This window comes from Sorex araneus, chromosome 1 (assembly GCF_027595985.1).
Source record: "Sorex araneus isolate mSorAra2 chromosome 1, mSorAra2.pri, whole genome shotgun sequence".
NCBI lineage: Eukaryota > Metazoa > Chordata > Mammalia > Eulipotyphla > Soricidae > Sorex > Sorex araneus.
The window spans coordinates 78859518-78886065 of NC_073302.1; the positions used below are offsets into that span (position 1 = coordinate 78859518).

Sequence of the window (26548 nt, forward strand, 5' to 3'; positions counted from 1 at the left end):
CATCTCCCTGATGATTAGTGATGAAGAGAATTTTTTCATGTGCCTTTTGACCATTCGTATCTCTTCCCTGAGAAAGTTTCTGTTCATCTCTTCACCCCATTTTTGATGGGGCTGGATGTTTTCTTCTTGTAGATTTCAACCACTGCCTTATATACCCTTGATATCAACCCCTTGTCAGATGGGTATTGGGTGACTATCCTTTCCCATTCTGTAGATTGTCTTTGTATCATGGTCACTGTATCTTTTGTGGTGCAGAAGTTTCTTAGTTTTATATAGTTCCATTTGTCTATCTCTGTTTCCACTTGGTTGCTCAGTTGCATGTCATCTTTGAAGATACCTTTATCTTCAATATCGTGAGGGTTTTACTGACCTTGTCTTCAATGTACCTTATAGATTGTGGTCTGATGTTGAGTTCTTTAATCCATTTTGATCTGACTTTTGTGCATGCTGTTAGGTTGAGGTCTAAGCCCACTCTTTTGCATGTGGTTGTCCAGTTATGCCAGCACCATTTGTTAAAGAGGCTTTCCTTGCTCCACCTCACATTTCTTACTCCCTTATCAAGGATTAGATGATCATACATTTGGAGTTGTGTGTAGGGATATTCCACCCTGTTTCATTGGTCTGTGACTCTACCTTTGTTCCAGTACCATGCTCTTTTAATTGTTACCACATAGTAGTAGAGTTTGAGGTTGGGGAAGGTGATGCCTCCCATCGTCTTTTACCCAAGAATTGCTTTGGCTATTCATGGGCGTTTATTGTTCCATATGAATTTCAGGATTGCTTAATTCATTTCTTTGAAGAATTTCATGGGTATCCTTATAAGAATCGCATTGAATCTGTATAGTGCTTTGGGGAGTATTGCTATTTTGACAATGTTATGTCTTCCTATCTGTAGGATGACATTACTTTGTCCTTTCCCTCCTTGCCACAAGTAGCTTGTCCCGGTTTTACCCAGAGTTTAGGCTTACCCCAGTCACACCCATCAAGGTGTTCCCGAATCTCTCCCATCCCTTTGTTTAGCTATAATCACTTCTCCATGCTCTCTTCCCCAAAAGAGTTAATCCTCGGCTTTCCCTTAATCTGACTCTGCTAATTTGCAAGGTCAGACCTTCCTAGGATACTGAATTTATATCATATAAGTTAATATTGCCTTTCTTCTCTTCTTGTGCCTTTTGAATAATTTACTTTAAAGCTATGTCTGTTTTGTAGACACAAGAAGACAATATTTTGTTTTTATAACTTGGGAATTAATTGGCCTCGAATATTATTCCCTCCCGGGCCTCTGCTTTCTCCACTTAAGCCTCAGTTGCCCTCAGTTTCTAGCACCCCAAAGTAGGGTCCCCGACGTGGGACGGGAAGAATCTAGGGCAAGCAGTGAGTTATATGCTACCCTGGCATCGAGATGGGCCTGGCCAAAGTGCCTAATTCTTAACTATAAGTTAAGAGCTTGATCATAGACAAATGCTGTCATGATGCAATAGTAATTATGAGACTGGGACCCTGCCAGGGATAGGAAAGACTGATCTGGCCTGAGCACTGTAGTCTGAGATTGAGATGGCCCCAGGAGAGCAATTCTATAAGCTTTAATGCATCTCTTATTGTGTCCATACAAAATAATTAATATTATGAATTCTTATATGTTTGCTGGCTGAGGAGAAGAGAAACACATTCATGGGACTCCGCCCTTGGGTGGATCCTCCTGCTGAAAGAGAATTAAGTCCTAGGAGAAGCATCCCCTAAGGGAAAGGACCTTACCCTATTGAGGGTGACCACACCTATGTGTACGCCCCAACCCCCTCATGCTGTGGAGATTTAACTAGGCTGGAAGAGTGGGTTGTGGGGCCAGATCCACGAGCCAGATCCACGGGGACAAGATCCAGGAGAGCGGGAGAGAAGCGGAGAGAGAGAATGAAATAAACGGATCGAGCAACCAGTTTGGCCTTCTTCCTTCTTCCTTCCGTCGCCTGCCCTCGACTGCACACACAGTGGTTCTGGGGCACCGGACGCGGGCGGTGAGACAGAGCCGCCTAGAGAGCCCGCGAGTGCATTCGCCCCTCGGTGCTCCTTAGTTTTTTACAGCTGGCGTCCCTGGAGCGGGCACGAACTACCAACTAAAGGTAAGAATAGCGTTCGGTGCACCCCACTCTAGAAAGTGAGTGGGAGATCAGGATTTTTTTAGTGTGCTGTGGATTAAAATCCGAACAGCAATCCTCCACTAAGATGGGACAGATTCTGGGCCTTCCCAAGATCTTTCATATTTTCTCGAGCCAGACTGAACAGGGCAAGCCATTTATGGATTTGATTCAGTGTCTCTCCCGCAGAACAGGAGACCCGGAACTCTGCATTTCCAGAGACCAACTCCGGTCCTGCTTTAAGGTAGTTTATGCAGTTAACCCATGGTTCCCAGACGAAGGAACTCTAGAAAGTAAGATTTGGAAACAAGTTAGGAAAAATGTCTCCAAGGCATCTAAGGAAGGGACTAAGATCCCCGTGGAATTCTGGACTACGTGGGAGATTGTTAATTCTATTCTCCTGTTTTTGAAAAGTGCAGTTGATGTGGAGAATATATGGAATAATACGGCCTCAGCTCCTCCCACACCTAAGTCTGGAAAGGGTTTCCATAGTAAAAATACTTCTGAGGCTGGTGAATATTGCTCTACTTCTAGTATATTAGATGGAAGTGATGCAGGTTATGAGTCTGCTGCCACTTACTCAGATTCTGAGTCCGAGAGTGACTCAGCCAAGCGGCCTCCAGACCGCTCGGGACATGCTCCCAATCGCCCAGTCCAGGCAAAGAAGCAGCAGCCTCCATCTTATCGCAGGTTAAGGATGGATTCTCTCAGTCGTTTCAAATAGGCTTGTGTCTCGTACGGGCCTACATCTCTATACTGTAGGGAGTATCTTTCATACTGGAGTAAAAAGTCCTACTGGGTACCTCATGATTTTCACAGGGTTGCTAAGACATGCTTAAGCCGTTCTCAGTACTTGGAATGGAGAATGTGGCTCTCTAATGAGGCCAAGGCAAAGCTTCAAGGCCTAGGCCATGCTGGACAAAATTTTTCAGGTATTGAGTTGACTTGTGAGATATTAACTGGTGAAGGGAAATGGCGCGACCCAGAAAGGCAAGTCATCTTGCCTCGTGCTGTTCTTGCTTATGTCCGTGACGGAGCCCTGCGTGCATGGGAGAAGGTTGATGCAGAAGTAGAATTTAAGGGAAGTTTTACTAAGATTGTCCAGAGAGCCTCAGAACCTTATGCAGACTTTGCAGGAAGATTGATGGAAGCCATAGAAATGTAGGTTGAGGGAAAGGACAAAGTAATGTCATCCTACACCTATCCATAAGCAGAGAATACGTTTCCATTTCCTCGTGTCCTCTTTTATTTCATGCAATAGGATTTTGTAGTTTCCTCTGTAGAGATTCTTAACCTCCTTAGTTGGCTGATTCCGAGGTACTTGATTTTCTGGGGCACGACTGTGAATGGGATTTTTTTCTTTATGTCACTTTCCTCTGTCTCAGTATTAGTGTATAGGAAGGTCATGATTTGGGGGTATTGATTTTATAGCCTGCGACTTTACTGTACAATCTATTGTTTCTAGGACTTTCTGAGTAGAGGTTTTAGAATTCTCTAGGTATAGTATCATGTCATCTGTGAATAGTGAGAGCTTGATTCCTTCCTTTACTATCTGGATGCCTTAATGTCTTTTTCTTGCCTAATTGCTATTCCAAGTACTTCCAGTACTATGTTGAACAGAAGTGGTGAGAGTGGGCATCCTTGTCTTCTTCCTGATCTTAAGAGGGAAGGCCCTTAGTTTTTCTCCATTGAAGATAATGCTTGCCATAGGTTTGTAGTAGATGGCTTTGACTGTCTTGAGGAAAGTTTCTTCTAAACCCATTTTGGTGATATTTTTCATCATAAATGGGTGTTGGATCTTGTCAGATGCTTTCTCTGCATCTACTAAAATGATCATGTGGTTTTTATCTTTACTTTTGTTGGTATGATGAATTACGTTGATTCATTTCTGAATGTTAAACCATCCTTGCATCCCCGGGATGAATCTTACTTGGTCGTGGTGTATGATACTTTTGATAAGTTGTTGGATTCTATTTGCTAATATTTTGTTGAGGGTCTTCGCATCTGTGTTCATCAGGGATAATGGCCTGTAGTTTTCCTTCATAGTGGTGTCTTTATTTGCTTTTGGTATTAGGGAGATATGTGCCTCATAGAAACTGTTTCGGAGGGTTCCTGTTCTTTCAATTTTCGGGAAAAGCTTGAGGAGAACTTGCAACAGGTCCTCTTTAAATGTTTGGAAGAATTCGCTAGTGAATCCATAAGGGCCTAGGCTTTTGTTTTTGGGAAGATGTTTGATTACAGTTTCATTTCCTTGATATTCACGGGTCTATTCAGGTATTCCAGGTCTTCCTGGTTCAATCTTGGGAGATTGCAGGAATCAAAGAATTTATCCATTTCTTTTAGGTTCTCTTGTTTCGTGGCATATAAACTTTCAAAGTAGTCTCTGATAATCTTTTGAGTTTCATTGGTTTCTGTTGTGATGTCCTCTTTTCATTTCTGAATCGGTTTACTAGGGTTCTCTCCCTCTCTTTTTCTTTGTGAGTCTTGCTAGTGGTTTGTCAATCTTGTTTATTTTCTCAAAGAACCAGCTCTTGGTTTCACTGATCTTTCGAATTGTTTTTTGGGTTTCCATGTCATTAATTTTTGCTCTAAGTTTTATTATTTCTTTCCTTCGGTCTGGTTTGGGTTCCTTTTGATGGTCCTTTTCTAAGATCTTGAGCTGTGAAGTCAAGCTATCTATGTAGGCCCTTTCTTCCTTCCTGAGGAATGCTTGCAGAGGTATAAATTTTCCTCATAATGTAGCTTTGGTGGTGTATAATTAAATTTTGATTTGCTAACATTTTATTCATTTAGTAAAAGAAAAAGTGCATGAGATGCTACAAATATTCCTTGTTCTTAGGTCAAAAGTAAATCACTTGTGCTCATTTACCAAAAAAAGTGGAAATTACTGTTTTACCAATGTTTCTGTGGTTCCTAAGGGTTATAGTAAAAGCTATCAAAAGGTGCCTCAGTATCTAACAATCCATAAGGGACACTAAGTTAATAACCTATGTAGTGGAGTGTAAAAGGAGAAAGAAATATCCTATTCATTCAGCAAAAATTAATAAATATTAAATGAAAAAGTAGTAAGTATGTTACATCCCCAAAACCTTTTAAGAACTCATACCAAAGATTCAAATTGTATTCCTTACCCGAACACAGTGAGTAACAAAAGAATCGATACAGTCTTTAGCCTGGTGATTATTATATAGGCAGCATCTGTAAGATAATATTTACATTAAAATAAAACTATTTGGGCCACAGATAACACAAAGTTGAAGGCCTTGCATACAGCAGACCCTCACGGATCCCCAAAACACATGGTCCCCCAAGCATTGCCTGGTATAGCCCTGGAAGCCCCTGAGCACCACAGGAATGACCCAAAGATCCTCAGCATCACAGAGACCAAATACTGAACTATGAATCCAGTTGACTCAGAACTTGTGGGGAGAGGCCTCCGGGTCTCCTGAGTACTGCTTAGGGGTTTCAAGAAGAAAAAAAAAAAAACCAGCAAAACAGTCAAAGTACAAAACTTTGTGTGCTTACTGTGTGATACACTGTTCTAACTATCAGTGAACAGATAGCAACAGTGAAATTAATATGCTCTGACTTAACTGAGTATTTATTCTAACCGGCTGAGAGGCGCAGGGAAATGGGATAGGTGGCATATCTGTCTATGTGTGTATGTTGGGGATAGGGGACAGAAAAATCATAATGAATTTAAGCCATATAAAGACAAATACAAGGTAGAACAGTTATATAGTATTTAAGAATAAAGCTGTTGAATAAAATGAGGAATGTAACTGACACTGAGGATATCCTCCTGTTTACTTCATCCAGATATGGTTATTAACTGGTAAGTATGTGTAAATTCTCAAGCTTCCTTATCTCTGAGCATAACCCATAAAAGCTTTCTTTTTTCATGTCCTACTTGCCCATATTCTTACTTAATTGTTCAAGGCGCACTCCGGGCTCTATGGTCAGGGATCACTGGTGGCGCTTGGGGGAACATATGCTGTGCTGGAGACTAAATCTGGATTGGCTGTGTGCAAGACAAGTGACCTAGCCTCTGTACTACTGCTTCCACCAGATTTTTATAAATCTTTATCTCATGGTTTGTTCCAAAGGAATCTAGCCTGAATGGAAGAAGTCAGTTTTATGTGAGATGTAGCCTGAATTATTCAACAAATTGTTGGTAAGAATAATAAACCATTAACTCTTCTTAAAATGTATAATACCATGCCCATGATTTCACATATACCAGATTCTTTGCTAGAAAATAATGACTTTTCCCACTCCTTAACAGAAAAAGTGTCTTTAAGTCTCAAAAATGCTTACTCAAATAACGATTCTTTCTTTCTACATGAAACCTTTTCTCACAGCATGTTTTCAGGGCCCTAACCTACTAAAACAGTTTGAAAACATTTATCTACAGTTTGTTTTTATCCAGACTCATCATCGAAAAGATAAGTTTTAAAAAATTTAATTTTGCGGGACAGAGATATAGTACAGGGATTAAAACACCTCCACTGCATGTGGTCACCTGGATTCGATCCACAGTAACACAAATTGTCCCCTTAGTGATTTCTGCACACAGCTGGGGTGGTAGCAAAACAAGTCTATATACCAAAATGTATACTTAAATCAGTGCTTTGAACACAGGAAGATCAATGAAAGTTACTGAATTTCTAATGACTCTTCTATAAGTTTTTGTTGTTAAGTTCGACCTACTGTAACTTCACATAAACCTCAGTTCAAGTCTAAGCAATATGTGACACAAATAAACATATAACTAAGATTCAAAAAAATTTTATATGGAAATTTATTTTATACTTTGATTATTAAGCAGCAGCTTTAAGAAATGTGGGCTTTCTGGAAATACTCTATAGAAAGTTTTGTGATACTTACTTTGGGGAGAGCACTGGAGGACTAACAAAAGCCCGAAGTGCATCTTTCACCATGTCTTGCATGAGATGGGTTCCAAAGACTTTTTTGTTATCCACTAGGAAAGTGGTCTTTAAACAAATGATATATATTAGTAATATTGACACTACTTGACAATTCCGATAATTATACATGTTACTACTTTGAAATGAGCTTTTACTAAGTACCACAGAACATAAGAGATTAAAATATACAAAGTCTTGGGGTGAGGACAATAGTACAGTGAGTAGTGTCCCTGTCCTGCACACAGAGCTGACACAGATTCAATCCCTGGCACCCCAAGAAAGTCCCCAACATCACCAAAAGTGATACCTCTTTGGCAAAGCACCAAAAAGTTCTGAGCACTGTGGGGTATGGCCCCTAAAACAAACCAAAAACCAAAAACTAAGAACTAGGGCTTGAACAATAGTACCTGAGCCAGTAAGGCATTTACCTTGTACACAGCAGCTGACCTGGCTTTGATCCCTTGCACCCCAGAGTCCCCAGAACCCACCGGAATAATTCCTAAGCACAGACCGAGGAATAAGCGTTAAGCACTGCCAGTATGGCGAAAAAAACAAAAAATAAAAAACCAGGAACTAAATTTATACTTAATTATTCCACTTCTTTTATGCTACCGTATATTATTTTTTATTAAAATTTCCATTTTAATGTATTTGTGATTATTGTTTTATTAATTTTTTAATCACAATTGGGATTTGACCTAAGATTGTGTCACATTCCTGGTCCTTAATTTTGTAAAAAAAAAAATTTTAAATGCTGACAAAAGCCACAGCTGTTGATACAATTCAAGAGTTAAAACTGATTAGAAAACAAAGCTCCAATAAGAAAGTAAGTTTAAAATCAATTTTTATGTGAAAATTGTTTTACAGACCATGGAGGTTAAGTCCTTGTCTAAGGATTTACTGAGAAATTTGTTGCTAGTTGAGTGTTCTGTGTTATTGTCTTTATTTGATGAATTTAACTGGCTTCTATGTTGCATTCCCATTTAATTTGGTGTGATCCTATTGGAATATCAGCATTGAGGAATATGCACAGTCCAGAGACTTCAAGATCTGTGGTCTGAGCCAATGAGTTGACACAAGATTTTTCACAGTTTGGTCTTTCTGCAGAAAACAGTAGAGAAGTGGTGAACTGAGCCCTTGATGTGGCTGCAGCAGTAGGGTGTGGGTGCAGTTGCCAGGGTTTCAACAGGACAAGAACTTAGTCCACATCCCTCCCAAGGGCACCCGGGAGTTTTCAACTGGGGGACCAATGTGTCCATAAATTTTAGTTGCTCGCTTATATCTCCTCAGAGATTTGTTGTGAATTGGTAGAGCAGGGCAGTGGGAGGTGGGTGTGGCTCCTTAATATATTTTTAAGAAAGATGTAAGTCTGAGGTATACATTATAAATCAGTGGCTCTACGTAATAATACTGTTTAAAAATTTTGATTTCTGTGTATTCGATGAAAGTACAAAGAAATAAAACTGCTTTTCACTACTGATCTCATAGCCTATGATCTTGTTAAACTTACTAATAAATGAAGTGTTAAGTTTCTTTTCCACAGAAAAACATGGCCTATGTAAATAGCATGTTTCCAACCTTTCTCAATCATATACCTTTTCTTTTTTCCTGCCATTTATCAAAATACAGCACTGTATTGAGTAGGGATAGAAGGTTGAGAATACACAATCTTGATTTTTTTTTCAACGTAAGCAAGATTTAATCTTTTATAGTTATCTTAGTTGTAGCTTTTGTACATGCTTTCTGGGGATTAAGAGGCATTTCAATAAAGTCCTGTTAATAGTTTTGTTAAATATTTAAGTATTACTCATGAATGGATGCCCAATTCTGCCAAATGCTTTTCCTTAATCTACTGATACTTCGGGCTGGAACGATAGCACAGCGGTTGGACTTTAGCCTTTCACGCGGCCAACCTGTGTTTAATTCCTCCGCCCCTCTCAGAGAGCCTGGCAAGCTACCAAGTGAATCTCGCCTGCACGGCAGAGCCTGGCAAACTACCCGTGCATATTGGATATGCCAAAAACAGTAACAATAAGTCTCTCCATGAGAGACGTTACTGGTGCCTGCTCGAACAAATCGATGAGCAATGGGATGACAGTGACAGTGACTGATACTTTAGACTGTATAATGAATTACATTAACTGATTTTGCATTCCTAATATAATCCATACGTTTATTATCTTTTTACTACAGGATTTATCTATTAACTACAGGATTTATCAAGTTATCTATTTCATCCTGAGTGAGTTCTTTTGAATCCATGGACATAGTGATGTTTATATTTTTAGTATGTGCAGGACTCTAGTTAATATTTTGTCTTCCATTCCTAATATTACCAGTCTACATCTTTTCCCCCTTCTTTTGTTTAGAGGTTAGAGGTTCACAAACCTGGTATTTTCAAAGAACCAGCTTCTGACTACATTAACTGCATTGGTGGCATTTCTCTACTGTTTATTTCTTATTTTGCCAGTTTCTACTTTTTTTTTAGTTCATTACTTCAGCATGTTTTGAGTTTAATTTTTCTATTTTTTAAAAGCAGATGTTTAAATTAGTAATTTCAAATATTCCTGTCTTATATCAACACTTAATATTATGAAATGTCCTCTATTAATGTAAACCTAAAATTGTTGTATTTTCAATAAAACAATAATAATTTTATATTAAAAATATTTCAATACTAAGTAGAACTCACTTGTAATAGAGATCTTGAAAGAACACATGGTGACTGCTCACTAAATTCACAGAAAAAATCCTGAAAGATAAAAAAAACTGTTAGTAATAGATTAAATAAAAGCTGGGGAACAGAGAGACAGTATGATAGTACTTGCCTTGCACACAGCTGATCCCGGTTCAAGCTCTAGTCCCACACATGATCCCCTGAGCACACAGAAGTAATCCATAAGCACAAAGCCAGGTATAAGTCCTGAGTACCACTAGGTGTACTCAAATACTTAAATGTAATTTTTTTCGATCACTGGAAATAATCTTACTACTGAAGTTAAAATATGAGAAATATTTAACATCATTTATCTAATTACATCAATGGGAAAGAAAGTAATTTTAGCCATATTCTTTTTAATAAAGAACATGACCAGCAATGCTAAGCCTACAGATCTGACAAAGGCCTGATTCATCTGACAGTTTTGACAAAGGCCTGACACCTCTATGCTCAGTCCTGACAGTTCATGAACCACCAGGACTACAATGAGTGATGCTCAGGGGCCACCTTTGCAACTTATAGTACTGTGGATTAGGTAGTGCCAGGTATCAAACTTATGGCCTCACACACATATTGAGCATGTTTTCTAATACTTGAGCTATCTAAATCAAGGACCAGTATTTTTGACTGGCAAATCATATTTTGTGGGCAATAATTATTAAATTAGCACAGTGGGTAGGGCATTCGCCTTACACACCACCGACCCAGGTTCGGTTCCACCGCCCCTCTCAAAGAGCCTAGCAAGCTACCGAGAGTATCTTGCCCACTAGGCAGAGCCTGGCAAGCTACCCGTGGCATAGTCGATATGCCACAAACAGTAACAATGAGTCTCACAACGAAGACGTTACTGGTGCCCGTTTGAGCAAATCGATGAGCAATGGGATGACAGTGACAGTGACAGGATGAAAATGATTGCATCAACAATTAAAACTAATGGCAGGAGCCTACTACCTATGTCATAGAAATTACCAAATAACCAGAGATACAGTACAGCAGGTAGGGTACATGCTTTGTACACAGCCACCTGGGTGCAATCCCCAGCATCATATATATGGTGCCCCAAATATCTCTAAGAGTAATCCTGAGTGCAGACCAAGAAGTAAGACCTAAGCACTGCTAGATGGGGCCCCAAAAAACAAAAACAAGAAACAAAAACAAACAAACAAAAATAATAAGCAAATAACAAGCAAACAAATACACTGAGATGTTAACATCTACAATGGGACAATGGTTATATCATCTTCATATTTTACTTCATTATTCAAATTTTGGGGTTAAGTAAAATTATGCATATTTTAACATTTGGATTTGGGTCTGTTCACCAAGGACAGGCTTGTGAACGCCTTTAAATTTGCTATAGACTGGCAGAAATAGGGCAAAAGATATGGAACGTGTAGCTTCCTTATCTGGAAAGAGATAGTGGTTGTTAATGAAAAACTCAATGAAATGAACGCCTCACCAACAATACTTTATCCAGCTAAACTCGAAGGAACAATATACTATTTCATCGATAAACAACAGTTTCAGGAACTTCACAGACTCAAAACCAAACCTAAAGGAAGGACTAAAGGGGCTACTGTCAGACAAGAAAACCCCCTACAAGTACAACAAACCTTACAGAAAGATGGCACAAAACTCCATGACAATAATATCTCTCAATGTCAATGGTCTAAATGCACCAATTAAGACACAGAGTGGCAAAATGGATTTGGAAACTAAATCCAACTTTCTCCTGCCTACAAGAAATACATCTGAACAGTCCAGAGCAAACACAGGCTCAAAGTCAAAGGATAGAAAACAAACCTGCAAGCAAACAACTCACTCAAAAAAGCTGGGGTGGACATACTAGTTTCCGACAACATAGATTTCAGGTTGAAAAAAATTAGAAGGGACAGTAAAGGTCATTTTCTATTTATCAAAGGATATGTACAACAGGAAGAAATCACACTCTTAAACGTATACGCACCTAATGAGCGACCAACTAAATACTTAAAACAACTGCTAACAAACTTTAAGGAGGACATCACTAGCAGCACAATAGTAGTCGGAGGCTTCAACACCGCCTTATCACCTCTGGATAGATCGACAAGAACAAAACTCAGCAAGGAAACACTGATCCTGAAGGAAGAAATGGAAGAGAGAGGGCTAATAGACCTACATAGGGCTTTACACCCCAAAAAGAAAGAATACAAATTCTTTTCCAGTGCACACAGAACTTTTTCCAAAATAGACCATGTGCTGGGTCACAAAACATGCCTCAATAGAATTGGGAAGATAGAAATTGTATCAGCTCTCTTTTCAGACCACAATGCACTGAAGATAGAAGCTAATCACACACAGACATGAAGAACCAAATCAAACATCTGGAAATTAAACAATGCAGTGCTGAACAATGAGTGGGTCAGGAAGGAAATCAGAAAGAAATCAAAAGATATCTAGAAACAAATGAGAATGAAGACACGAGTACCAAAACCTATGGGACGCAGCTAAAGCCATGTTAAGGGGAAAATTTATCGCTCTACAAGCATTCCTCAGGAAGAAAGAACGGGCCTACATAGATAGCTTGACTTCACAGCTCAAGATCTTAGAAAAGGACCAGCAAAAGGAACCCAAACCAGACTGAAGGAAATAATAAAACTTAGAGCAAAAATTAATGACATGGAAACCCAGAAAAAAATCTGAAAGATCAATGAAACCAAGACCTGGTTCTTTGAGAAAATAAATAAGATTGATAAACTGCTAGCAAGACTCACAAAGAGAGAGAGAGAGAGAACCCTAATAAACCGAATCAGAAATGAAAAAGGGGACATCACAACAGAAACCAATGAAATTCAAAAGATCATCAGAGACTACTTTGAAAGTCTGTATGCCACAAAACAAGAAAACCTAAAAGAAATGGATAAATTCCTTGATTCCTACAGTCTCCCAAGACTGAACCAGGAAGACCTGGAATACCTGAATAGACCCATTATTATAAAGGAAATGGAAACTGCAATCAAAAGTCTTTCCAAGTTCAAAAGCCCGGTCCAGGTGGATTCACTGGCGAATTCTTCCAAACATTTAAAGAGGACCTGCTGCCAGTTCTCCTCAAGCTTTTCCCGGAAATCGAAAAAACAGGAACTCTCCCAAACAGTTTCTATGAGGCACATATCTCCCTAATACCAAAAGCAAACAAAGATACCACTAACAAAAAAAATTACAGACGAATATCCCTGATGAACACTGATGCAAAGATGCTCAACAAAATATTAGCAAATAGAATCCAACAACTCATCAAAAAGATCATAAACCATGACCAAGCGGGATTCATCCCAGGGATGCAAGGATAGTTTAACATTCGGAAATCAATCAACATAATTCACCATATCAACAAAAGTAAAGATAAAAACCATATGATCATTTCAATAGATGCAGAGAAAGCATCTGACAAGATCCAACACCCATTTATGATGAAAAATATCACCAAAATGGGTTTAGAAGGAACTTTCCTCAAGATAGTCAAAGCCATCTACCACAAACCCATGGCAAGCATTATCCTCAATGGGGAAAAACTAAGGGCCTTTTCACTAAGATCAGGGACAAGACAAGGATACCCACTCTCATCACTTTTGTTCAATATAGTACTGGAAGTACTTGCAATTGCTGTTAGGGAAGAAAAAGATCCAGATAGGAAAGGAAGAAATCAAATTCTCACTATTTGCAGATGATATGATACTGTATCTAGAGAAGCCTACCACCTCTACCAAGAAAATCTTAGAAAAAATAGAGATTTTTTCACAGTAAAGTCGCAGGCTATAAAATCAATATACAAAAGTCCATGACCTTCTTATACGTAAACAATGAGACAGAGGAAAGGGACATGAACAAAGCAATCCCGTTCACAATCGTACCTCAGAAAATCAAATACCTCGAAATCAGCTTAACTAAGGAAGTAAAGAAACTCTACAAAGAAGACTATAAAACGCTACCCCGTGAAATAAAAGAGGACATGAGGAAATGGAAACATATCCCCTGCTCATGGATGGGGAAAATCAACATTGTCAAAATGACAATACTCCCCAGATCATTATACAGATTCAACGCAATTCCTATAAGGATACCCAGGAAATTCTTCAAAGAAATGGATCAAGCAATCCTGAAATTCATATGGAACAACAAATGCCATGAATAGCTAAAACAATTCTTGGGTAAAAGACGATGGGAGGCATCACCTTCCCCAACCTCAAACTCTACTACTATGCGGTAACAATGAAAAGAACATGGTACTGGAAAAAAGGCAGAGTCACAGACCAATGAAACAGGGTGGAATATCCCTACACACAACTCCAAATGTATGATCATCTAATCTTTGATAAGGGAGCAAGAAATGTGAAGTGGAGCAAGGAAAACCTCTATAACAAATGGTGCTGGTATAACTGGACAACCACATGCAAAAGAGTGGGCTTAGACCTCAACCTAACAGCATGCACAAAAGTCAGATCAAAATGGATTAAAGAACTCAACATCAGACCACAATCTATAAGGTACATTGAAGACAAGGTCGGTAAAACCCTCCACGATATTGAAGATAAAGGTATCTTCAAAGATGACATGCAACTGAGCAACCAAGTGGAAACAGAGATAGACAAATGGAACTATATAAAACTAAGAAACTTCTGCACCACAAAAGATACAGTGACCATAATACAAAGACAATCTACAGAATGGGAAAGGATAGTCACCCAATACCCATCTGACAAGGGGTTGATATCAAGGGTATATAAGGCAATGGTTGAAATCTACAAGAAGAAAACATCCAGCCCCATCAAAAATGGGGTGAAGAGATGAACAGAAACTTTCTCAGGGAAGAGATACGAATGGTCAAAAGGCACATGAAAAAATTCTCTTCATCACTAATCATCAGGGAGATGTAGATCAAAACAACTGAGATATCGCCTCACACCACAGAGATTGGCACACATCCAAAAGAACAAAAGCAACCGCTGTTGGCGTGGATATGGAGAGAAAGGGACCCTCCTACACTGCTGTTTGGAATGCCCTGACACAAAAGTGGGGTGGGGTGGGAGGGATGGGATTGGGGGGTGGGAGGGATACCGGGTTCATTGGAGGTGGAGAATGGGCACTGGTGGAGGGATGGGTTCTCGAACATTGTATGACAAAAACACAAACACAAAAACGTGTAAAGCTGTAACTGTACCCTCATGGTGATTCACCAATAAAATATATATATAAACACACACAAGAAATAAAAAAATTAAAATGAAAAGATGAAAAAAAGAAACCCTAAATCAAATACCTGGAAATTACACAACTCAATGTTGAACAATGAGTGGGTCAGAAAGGAAATCAAGGAAGAAATCAAAAGACACCTGGAAAGAAATGAGAAAGAAGACAGGAGCTAGCAGAATCTGTGAGATGCAGCTTAAACAGTGTTAAGGAGAAAATTTATAGTTCTGCAAGCATTTCTCAGGAAGGAAGAAAGAGCCCACATTAATAACTTGACTTCACAGCTCAAAATCTTAGAAAAGGACCAACAAAAGGAGCACAAACCAGGCATAAGGTAAGAGATAATAAAACTTAGAGCAGAAATTAATGACATGGAAACCCAGAAAGATCAATGAGACCAAGAGTTGGTTCTTTGAGAAAATACACAAGATTGATAAAGCACTAGCAAAACTTACAAAGAAAGAGAGAGACCCCTAATAAACTGAATAAGAAATGAAAAGGGGGACATCAGAACAGAAATCAAAGAAATTGAAAACATCATTATAGACTACTTTGAAAGTCTGCCAGGAAACAAGAGAACCTAGAAAAAATGGGTAATTTCCTGATTCCTATAATCTCCCAAAGCTCAATCAAGAAGATCTGGAATACTTGAATAGACCTTTCAAAAGACCTATATTTTTTTATATAAATCAAGACGTTTCCTTGATTAATAGAGGAAATTGAAACTGTAATCAAAAGTCTTCCGAAAAACAAAAGCCCAGGCCCAGATGGATTCACAAGCGAATTTTTCCAGACAATTAAAGAGTACCAACTGCCAGTTCTTCTCAAGCTTTTCCAGGAAACTGAAGAAAGATAAACTCTCCCAAACACTTTCTATGAGGCTGATATCTCCCTAATACCAAAAGTAAACAGAGACACCACTAAAAAAAGAAAACTACAGGATGATATTCCTCATGAACACGGATGCGAAGATCCTCAACAAAATAATAACAAATAGAACTCAACAACTCATCAAAAAGATCATACACCATGACCTAGTAGGATTTATCCTGGGGATGCAAGGATGGTTTAACATTCGGAAATCAATCAACATAATCCATCATATCAACAAAAGAAAAGATAAAAACTATATAATTGCATCAATAGATGCAGAGAAAGCATTTGACAAGATCCAGCACCCGTTTATGATAAAACTCTCGCCAAAATGGGTATAGAGGGACTTTCCTCAATATAATCAAAGCCATCTACCACAAGCCTATGGCAAGCATCATCCTCAATGGGGAAAAAATAAGAGCCTTCCCTCTAAGATCAGGGACAAGACAAGGATGCCCACTCTCACCACTTCTGTTCAATACAGTACTGAAAGTACTCACAATAGCTGTTAGGCAAGAAAAAGATGTTAAGGGCATTCAGGTCGAAAGGAAGAAATCAAACTCTAACTATTCACAGATGATATGAAACTATATTTAGAGATCTTTACAAATTTTTTTTATTTTTTTATTAGTGAATCACCGTGAGGTATAGTTACAAACTTACGAACTTTCGTTTTTGCATTTCAGTCATACAGTGATCATTTACAGATTTTTACAAATTCTTATAGTCAAAAATGTCACTCAGCAACCCGTGCTGATCTTGCACAGAGCTGTATAATTTCTATTGTTCCATGATAAAAAACCAAAAGCCTTAAACCTTTAAGTGGGTTAAATGTTGTTGCTTTACATGCCAAACTTCCTGGCCTCACCAAATCCCCCTTTCCCACTTCTATGCTTCTTTCTAAGTTACTCAAATGTCTTATTTTCTTTCCCGTCACATGGAAGACCAACTTCCTTCACCTGAAACTGACCACCTATTGTCTCATACCTCCAGATCTTAGCTTTACCTTATTTAATACCTTCCTCTTTGATGACTTAAGGTAGTTCTTTTCATATCATATTCTGTAGTTGGAATTCTATAATCAAGTCTATGATTGATTTCCTATCTCAACTAAGGTATGATATTTCTATCTCATACTAAGTGTCATGACAATTTGAACGATAAACTTTTGCTCATCACAATATAAGCACCAGAGCACAATGCCTAGAATAACAAAAGCACTCGATGCTGGCAGAATTGACAAATACATGTACAGTCATTCTCATAGCTCCATCTGTACTATTTTTTTTATGGGGACTACAGAGTCACAACAGGATAATATTCATTACCTCATCTAATTATCTTCCTAATTATTCCATAACTGTCATAAGCATTATCTTCCATGCTCCTAATCTGTTTCCCTTCATTAACTTCTCAACTTGCCACTTCTTACCTGAATTGTAGAAGGAAATTTGGAGCTTGGAGGGGGAAGGGTTGGTGGGGGGTTTGCCACAATGACTGTACTCAGGGCATACTCTGTGCTCAGAGATCACCCCTGTGGTGCTCAGGGGATCACTGAGCCAATCCTTACCTTTAAAACATTTCCCCTCTATGCAAAATACCAAATGCTTGAAAATACTTAAAGGAAGGAGAAAGTACTTTCACACTCCACATTCTAGAAATAGTTGTAATTCACATTTTGGCATCTGCTTTCAAAACTTTTTAAAAACTGATTTTGGTTGTCTCATATCCTTTTTGTGCACAACAATGGTTAATATATTTTAAAACATGATTTGAGTTTCATGTACATTTCTATCAACATTTTCCTATATAATACTAATTTTATCACATTATGACATTTATAAATCCAGAGTGGATGATGTCACCATTGTTCATTAAGTTATTTTTAAAACAGACTTCAAAGGATGATACAACAAACATCTTTCTAGTATGTTGTTGCTGTATCTCCAATTTTCCAATATTTAAGCTTTAAAAAAGGTGGTGCTGAGTCACAATGTACATACATTTTTAAGACTTTTGAGTAGTTCCTGGAATACAAGAAAACAATTTTCACTCTGCCAACTCTTCATGTTACCAAAAATTTCAATTTAATTGTAATAGATCTTCTTTATTATTCAGGCTAATTACTAAAATATGTGGAAAAGTATGTAAAATACTTGTATCTAAACAGCAGAGTTTTATGCTCCACATACTAAAGTATTATATGATATTTCATGTTAGTACTGCTTATAACAGTAAAATACTGAAAATGACAAATTAAATTCAGTATGAACTGAAGAGATAGTCTTACAAGTTTGTGATCTAAAAAAAAAGGGTCAAAGAAATAAATGATTTTAAAAATACAAGTGGTTTTGGGGCTATACCTAGCAGTGATCAGAGCTTACTCCTGGCTCAAGAGCTCAAGGGAACTTCTGGTAGGGTTCAGGTGACCATCATGTAGTGCGAGGGAGCTGCATGAAAGGCAAATGCCCTATCTGCAGTACTATTACTTCAGACCCATGATCAAATTTTTATATAGAAGTATATATTCTTTTTTTTTTTTTTTTTTTTTTTTTTTGCTTTTTGGGTCACACCCAGTGATGCTCAGGGGTTACTCCTGGCTTTGCACTCAGGAATTACTCCTGGCGATGCTTGGGGGACCATATGGGATGCCGGGGATCGAACCCGGGTCGGCCGAGTGCAAGGCAAACGCCCTACCCGCTGTGCTATCACTCCGGCCCCGAAGTATATATTCTTAAGTATATATTTACAAAAAAAGTTCTGAAAACAAATCAAGGATTCAAACTCCCATTCACAATATTGTGCACATAAATCAGTAAAATGGCTAATATAAAATATTATGAGGATTAATTATACATTTAATATACTCCACAGAAACATTTTTTATATATACTACTTAATCCTCTATCACTAAACCCCTCAGTTATCACAAAAATTCCCCTTGTCTCCGAAAAGCAACAAACTAATCATACTTACCAGGATGCAATGTAAATTTGGTAAATTGACCACCTCACAGACAGTTTTTATTCTTTCTATTAATCTTGAAAAATAGTTGACCATTTCTTCCCTTTTAATTATTTTTGCATATCGAGGGAAGGTAGGTGGAAGTAGTCTCTGGTTGACAAGGGGCTCAAAACCCATCATAATGGGATGATCTACAAAGAAAAAAAATATTTAATGCTTCTTTGAATCTTAAAGCTCAAATTCTAGTAAATATGAACATTGGTTTCAAATGCAAGCTTAAGTTCATTATAATCATAGTACTGTGTAAATTATTATACAGGCAGATATAGTAGTAACCTAACAGCACTTCCTAGTTATGGAGGGTAGTGTTTACCTCAAAATTTGCCCCAAAAAACAGAATAAAATCTCAAAAGGCTATACTGTTATTAATCCTGAGACCATGAGAGTCTAATGGGAACACAAACATAGGTCTGTATTCCTTTCAATTATCAACCAGTAGATCTATTCAAATTTAGCTTTATATACTGCAAAACATTAGAGAGAAGACCCCACAAATCTGGAATGCATTTGGAACTGAGATATGATTACAGAAATTCTCTCTCTCTCTCTTCTCTCCCCCCACTCCCCTTTTCCTGGAGAATCTATTTCACAACACTGCAGTGCTCCAATCTTGAGTCTTTCTTAACATGACAATCTAAAATAAGGGATATATCCTTGAAATAAGTTATTCAGAATCCAGGACTGAACATTCTCTTGTTGGAAAGCAAACAGGCTAAAAACTAAAAATACTTTCAAACATTAACGTTAAAGGAAAATTGAAGCCAAATAGGCTACATTAGTAAGAATACAAACAAATACAGTTACTTCACCAAAATGATAATGTTACTGAGCAATGTATAAGAACTGCTCCTAAGGATAATACAAATAAATATGTCTTCCAGGGTTTCTATCCTTTTACCCTTCATTTCCTTTATACCAAAGTTTAAAGGGCTGGAGAATATGCTTCGCATGCGGAAAGCTCATGGCCAACCCCAGCACTGCATGATCATGAAGATTGCCAGCTGTGGTTCCCCAAGGAACAAACATCGGGGCTGGAGCGATAGCATAGCGGGTAGGGCATTTGCCTGCATGCGGCCAACCCAGGTTCGATTCCCAGCATCCCATATGGTCCCCTGAGCACCACCAGGGCTGATTCCTGAGTGCAGAGCCAGGAGTAACCCCTGTGCATCGCCGGGTGTGACCCAAAAAACAAAAAAAAACCCAAACAAACAAGAAACAAACATATTATCACTCACCCTGGCTACTTATTTACATAAATTTTAACTTAGCTGATAATTTCTAGATTAATATACTAATCCATATATTAGTATGGGTTTCAAATGTATGGCTTGAAATCACATAATGGACAGCGCCACCTTAATATTCACAGCATCTCAAAAATGCACATGTAGATCTGAAGAGAGAGATCAAGGGCTGGAATGCATGTTCTCTATGCAGAAGTCCAGGAGATCCACATGTACACCATATGGTCCCTTAGCACCTCTAGAACACCACTTTTTGGGTGTGATCTCCAAGTCAAAAAACTACTTGCCCCCTAAAACAGTGCTTCTCTTTTATACTTACTTTCTTGGTAATATTAACCACTATTCTTATAATGGGCTGAAGTGATAGCACAGTGGGTAGGGCATCCGCCTTGCACGTGGCCGACCAGGGTTCGATTCCTCCGCCCCGCTTGGAGAGTCTGGCAAGCTACCGAGAGTATTTCGCCCGCACAGCAGAGCCTGGAAAGCTCTCCGTGGTGTATTCAATATGCCAAAAACAGTAACAAGTCTTACAATGGAGACGTTACTGGTTCCCGCACGAGCAAATCAATGAACAATGGGATGACAGTGATACAGTGATTCTTATAATTGTTTAATCCAGATATAAAGTCTCTTCATATCGACTTCTAAATTTTATCAGTTTACTGGACATAATTCCATTAATTTTATCCACCAGTGCCAGGGACTGAACTCTGAGGTTAGGGGCCGTGACAAAAGTGCTATCTGTCTGTAAAGTACGTGTCACCATGAAGGTTACTCATCAGTATCAGCACCCAGACCTGTGCAAACACAGGACTGCCAGGCTCTGGTGATAAAGAGCCCTCATCTACCACCTGAACCTCTCTGTAGTTAGGTACCTTTTGGACTGAACTAGGTCTCACATGTAAAAGGCATGTACCTTACATGGAATGTGTACTGAGCCACACCACAGACCCTCAATCCTAAAGTCTTAAGAATTTTAAACTGAATCTGTTCTTCTTCCTCACTGACACTGCAAAACTTCCCAAAGTTTCCTGAATTCACAAATAAAATTAACCCTATATACTCATAGTTCTTATAAAATTAACCCTATTACAGTGCCAACTTACTTTATCTAAATTACAACCCAATATCATGTCCCTAAGTCAAAAATTTTGAAGACCTATTATATACAGTAGATATTCTCTGAAACAGTACTATTAACAGTAATATTAACCTACTATTAATATTACTTTCAAATTTGAAAGTAGGTTAATATTACTGTAACATTTCAAATTTGAAAGTAATATTAATAGTAGGTTAATATTACTGTAATATTTCAAATTTGAAAGTAATATTACTTTTGATTAATTTTAATTTGAAAAGTAGTATTACTTTCAAATTTGAATTTTCAAATATTACTTTTCAAATTTGAAGTGCTTTCAAATTTCCAGTGATTTCTTCAAAGAAATAAGTAAGGTGCTCCAACGGGAAGCAAAACATCATTCTTCTTTGTTTTGATTCAGTCACCAAGTAATTACAAAATTATTCATGATTGGGTTTCAGGCTTATAATGTTTCAACACCTCTACCTTTAACACTTGTTGAAGAGCCTTTCCTTTCCACTTAGCATTTTTTGAGCCTTTATCAAAGATTAACTTATCATATGCATGAGGATCTGCCTTAGAATACTAAACTCTATTCAACTAATTTAAGGGTCAGTGATTTTTATTCCAGTATTATGCTTTTTAAAGTATGACTATTTTTTAGTACAGTTTAAAGTTGGGGAAAGTTATGCCTCCCATCTTCCTTTTCCCAAAGGATATTTTAGGGATTGGGGGAAGGGAGGCAAAGTGGTGTTCCATATGAATCTCAATAGTATTTGATCTCTTTCTTTGAAAAATGTCAGATATTCTTATAGGGACTGCATTACTTCTGTACAATGCTTTGGAGAATATTGCCCATTTTGATATTAAACTTCCTATTAATCCAACAATTAGGAATGTGTTTCCATCTTCTTCCATCCTCTTTTATTTCTTGAAGTAGTGTTTAGTAGTTTTCTTTGTATCTTTCACCTCTTCAGTTAAGCTGGTTTAATGGTTCTTGATTTTCTGAGGCACAACTGGGAATGGGATTGTTCTTCTCAGTATCTCTCACTTCTTTTTCATTAATGGATATAGGAAAATCATGGGCTTTTGTTTATTAATTTTGTAGCCTGACACTTTTATTCTACAAATATGTTTCTAGGAGATTTTCCGTAGTCTCAAGATTTTCTGAATGTAGTATTGTATAGGACTGGAGTGATAGCACAGCGGGTAGGGCTTTCTCCTTTGCTTTCAAGATGCTAGCAGCTGTTTATTCCACTGCAGAGTCTCTCTCAAAGATGGTGGCTAGGTACTCCAGTGACTGTCTCAGCAGGGTTCGTGTAGGATATGTATTATGTCCTTTTTATATATTAATCTTTTTAAAAATGTGTTTTATTTATGCAATACTTTTAATTCATTTGAGGTTTCTGTTTTGGGTCCCAGGAATGTTCTCAGACTTCCCACCTTTCATCATCTTGTCCAGCCCCTCCAGCTGAATCAGGTTTTTATTAAATAATCTGTTCATTCTCACCCACTGGAATTGCATTATTTCTTTTCTCCAGAGGAAATCTCTTTCATTTCCTTTTAAATTACCTCCAGATTGCCAAGTAACAAGTTTATATTGCTACTTCATATTTTCTCAGATTTACACATAATCTCTAACTTCATTTTCAAAACAAGAAAGCCAAAGGTATGTGTAAAACTGTGTATGTAGTACTTATGTACATAGTGTAATAAATTTTATACATAAATAACCCGCCTGTGACACAGATAACAGTTTAGGTTCTTATCAGTAAAAACAAATTAATATTTCATTTATATTGAATGTTAACTATCTGATCAGTTATCTTTATGCCCATTAAGATTTTTATTACAATCCTTTATCAATGCAGACCTGTAAGCAGTAACTCTCTTCACTCTTAAATTTTACATCAGTGGGATTTATCTATTTCATGTAAATCTTACAATGTCAGCATAGAATTACTAATTTTTTAATCTACATACCTGTAAAAAATGTTTTCAAAATTTTATTTTATCAACTTATCACAAAATCTAAATAGTTCTGTTAAAATTGTAAATGTCTAATAAATCTATGTTCTAGAAAGAATGTAAAGTAGGAATGGAGAGTAATTTTGATTTCATTACTCATTTTCCTCTACTTTAGCTAAAGACAAAGTGACTATAATGTTGGAAATCACTCAGTGTTCATTTCAGTTGTTCACTAGAAAGTTACATAATCAGTATTACAGTGTATAAAGGGAGAAAGTAGGATGAATCAGAATTTAAGGATTACTTAAAAAGTTAGCTTGATGGACATGGTATGTAATAGGTAAAGAAGAAATCTGGGAACCAGAGATACCTAGGGTTTGTGGCAGATGAGGTATAACATGGGTCTTTCTTGAAGGAACAAGGGAAGAGGATACTGTTAAGTTAATGTTGCTCTTCATCTTGCTGATGCTATTGAATTCTACAATCTTTTTATATGTCTACAGTATCAATTACAGGAATAATTACAAAGTAAAGGCAAGCCAGCTTAAAGGTATAACAGAAAACAAAGTACTCTGCAAAATTATAATTTCATTTGCTTAGTTTAAACTCACAATTTTAAATAAGTTCATTCAAGTCAACTCCACATGCAAACCATATTCCTAAAGTTTACTTATGAGCAAATAAAATAAGACAAACATCAAACAGTAAATAAACAAGGACAACTTTTTTTTCTGGTCTAAAACATTGGTAAACCACTGATATACTATGGACAACTTATATTCTTTGACAACTATTATTCTTAGAAAAATAAACCGATCATTTGTTAGGATGTGGCAATGGGAGAAAAAAAATCTAATTTCAATGGGCTAACATTCACAGCTCCTGAACTTCTATCACTGTTCCATCTTACCGGGTGAGGTTAATCTCTAGCAACTATGCCTGAGCTTTGCCATTTCAAAAGGTCTCAGGTCCATGACTACTGAAGCACACAAAAGCTCATCAAATTTCACACTCAGTTATACTTATTCAATCACTGGGTAAAAACAGAGGAAACAAAAAGAGGAATCTCCAGTCTAATTTCTCAGATCCCCAGGGGACTAATTACAAAGACTCACAACAGGAGCACTGCAAACCAAATGAGGAAGACACATACAAGTCCACCAAGTTCAATGAGTGAAAACAATAACACAGAAGGCTCAGCCAGCAACAACCAACTCAGACAAATGAATTTAGTGAGGATGACATAGTGAGGAAGTTTAGTGATCTTAAAGAAACGATGGCACAAGCAGTTACCAAAGAAAATGTGACATCAAAAAGAGAAAACAAGCAGAAATGAAAAGGATGGTGGTATCAAAAAGTAAAAGATCTGAGCAGCCAAAGTAACAGCAACTGAGGATAAGATGTAGGCACTCCTTAATGACATGGAGGAAATCTCTAGAAAATCAACGGAAGGTGGCGGGGGGGGGGGTGTGGGGGGAAGCCTGAAGAGAAATGAACAGCATACCAAAAACCAATAATAGGATAAGTTCAAGAGGAACAATGCAAGCACCATCAGAGTCCCTGAAGAACAAGAAGGCAAATTCAATAAACAACCAACAGGTAAGGAAATCATAGATAAAAATTTCCCAGAGTTCAGGAATAAAGGTAATAATAAATAACAATAAAAACAATAAACAATAAAGATAATAAGATCTATGAGAACCAAAGGGTTCCGGCAAAAATAGATTCAAGAACATTCCGGGCACCCACTGCTGATCCCATCCAGGTATCACCCCGTGTCAGGGCTCCTTCCCAGAGCCATGATCCTAACCAGACCCCAGGGCGGCCAATTAGCAGTTAGACAAGAAAAAGATATCCAGGGCATATAGACAGGAAAGGAAGAGGTCAAGTTATCACTATTTGCAGACGATATGATACTATACTTAGAAAACACTACAGACTCTACAGAAAACCTCCTAGAAACAACAGGCAGATATAGTAAAGTGGCAGGCTACAAAATCAACAACCAAAAGTCCATGGCTTTCTTATATACAAATAATGAAAGAGAAAAGACATTAAAAAAAAATCCCATTCACGATTGTACCTCAGAGAATCAAGTACCTTGGAATCAGCTTAAGCAAAGAGGTGAAGGACCTATACAAGGAAAATTACAAAACAATACTTCAAGAAATAAAAGAAGACACTAGGAAATGGAGACACATCCCTGCTCATGGATAGAGAGAATTAACATTATCAAAATGGCAATACTGGGGCTGAGTGATAGTACAGCGGGTAGGGAGTTTGCCTGCATGCGGCCAACTCAGGTTCGATTCCCAGCATCCCATATGGTCCCCCAAGCACTGCCAGGAGTGATTCCTGAGTGCAGAGCCAGGAGTCAGCCCTGAGTATCACTGGGTATGACCCAAAAAGCCAAAAAGAAAAAAAGGCAATACTGCCCAAAGCACTATACAAATTCAATGCGGTCCCTATCAGGATACTCATGACATTTTTCAAAGAAATAGACAAAACACTCCTGAAATTCATCTGGAACAATAAACCCCACGAAAAGCTAAAGCAATCCTTGGGAAAACAAAGATGGGTGGCAACACCCTCCCCAATTTCAAACTCTACTACAAAACAGTAGTAATTAAAACAGCATGGTATTGGGCTAGAAACAGATCTGCAAACCAATGGAACAGAGTTGAATGTCCTGACACAGACCCCCAAATATATGGCCACTTAATCTTTGACAAAGGAACAAGAAATGTGAAGTGGAACAGGAAAGCCTCTTCAACAAGTGGTACTGGGAAAACTGGATAGCTACATGCAAAAAAATGAACTCAGACCTCTGTCTAATGCCAGGCACAAAAGTCAGATCAAAGTGGATAAAAGACCTCAATATCAGACATGAATCTATAAGGTACATAGGGGAAAATGCATGCAGAACTCTCCATGACATTGAAGCTAAAAGCATATTTTGGATGAAACAGCACAGACCATGCAAGTGGAAGCAAACATAAACAAATGGAACTACATCAAACTAAGAAGCTTCTGCACTTCAAAAGAAACAGTGACCAAAATACAGAAAGAGCCCACAGAATGGAAAAGAATATTCACCCAATACCCATCTGATAAGGGATTAATATTCAGGATATACAAGATACTTGTAAAATTGTATAAGGAAAAAACCTCCAACCCCATCAAAAAATGGGGAGAAGAAATGAACAGAAATTTCCTCAAAAAAGAAATACAAATGGCCAAAAGGAACATGAGAAAATGCTCCACTTCACTAGTCATCAGGGAGATGCAAATCAAAACAACAATGAGATTATCATCTCACACCACAGAGACTGGCACACATTCAAAAGAACAAA

At 37.8% G+C, this 26548-nt stretch overlaps 1 protein-coding gene across 2 annotated transcripts in view; it reads right to left on the reverse strand.

Annotated features, from left to right (window-relative positions):
* Positions 1–26548, reverse strand: part of NAA35 (N-alpha-acetyltransferase 35, NatC auxiliary subunit) — a 76981-nt gene that overhangs the window by 18615 nt on the left and 31818 nt on the right. For both annotated transcript variants that reach the window (XM_055123890.1, XM_004600104.2), the window contains exons 12-15: positions 18855–19033; positions 9753–9812; positions 7020–7126; positions 5264–5330 (exon numbers count right to left, since the gene is read on the reverse strand). In XM_055123890.1, coding sequence (XP_054979865.1) covers positions 5264–5330; positions 7020–7126; positions 9753–9812; positions 18855–19033 — 413 coding nt within the window. The remainder of the gene's footprint in view (positions 1–5263; positions 5331–7019; positions 7127–9752; positions 9813–18854; positions 19034–26548) is intronic.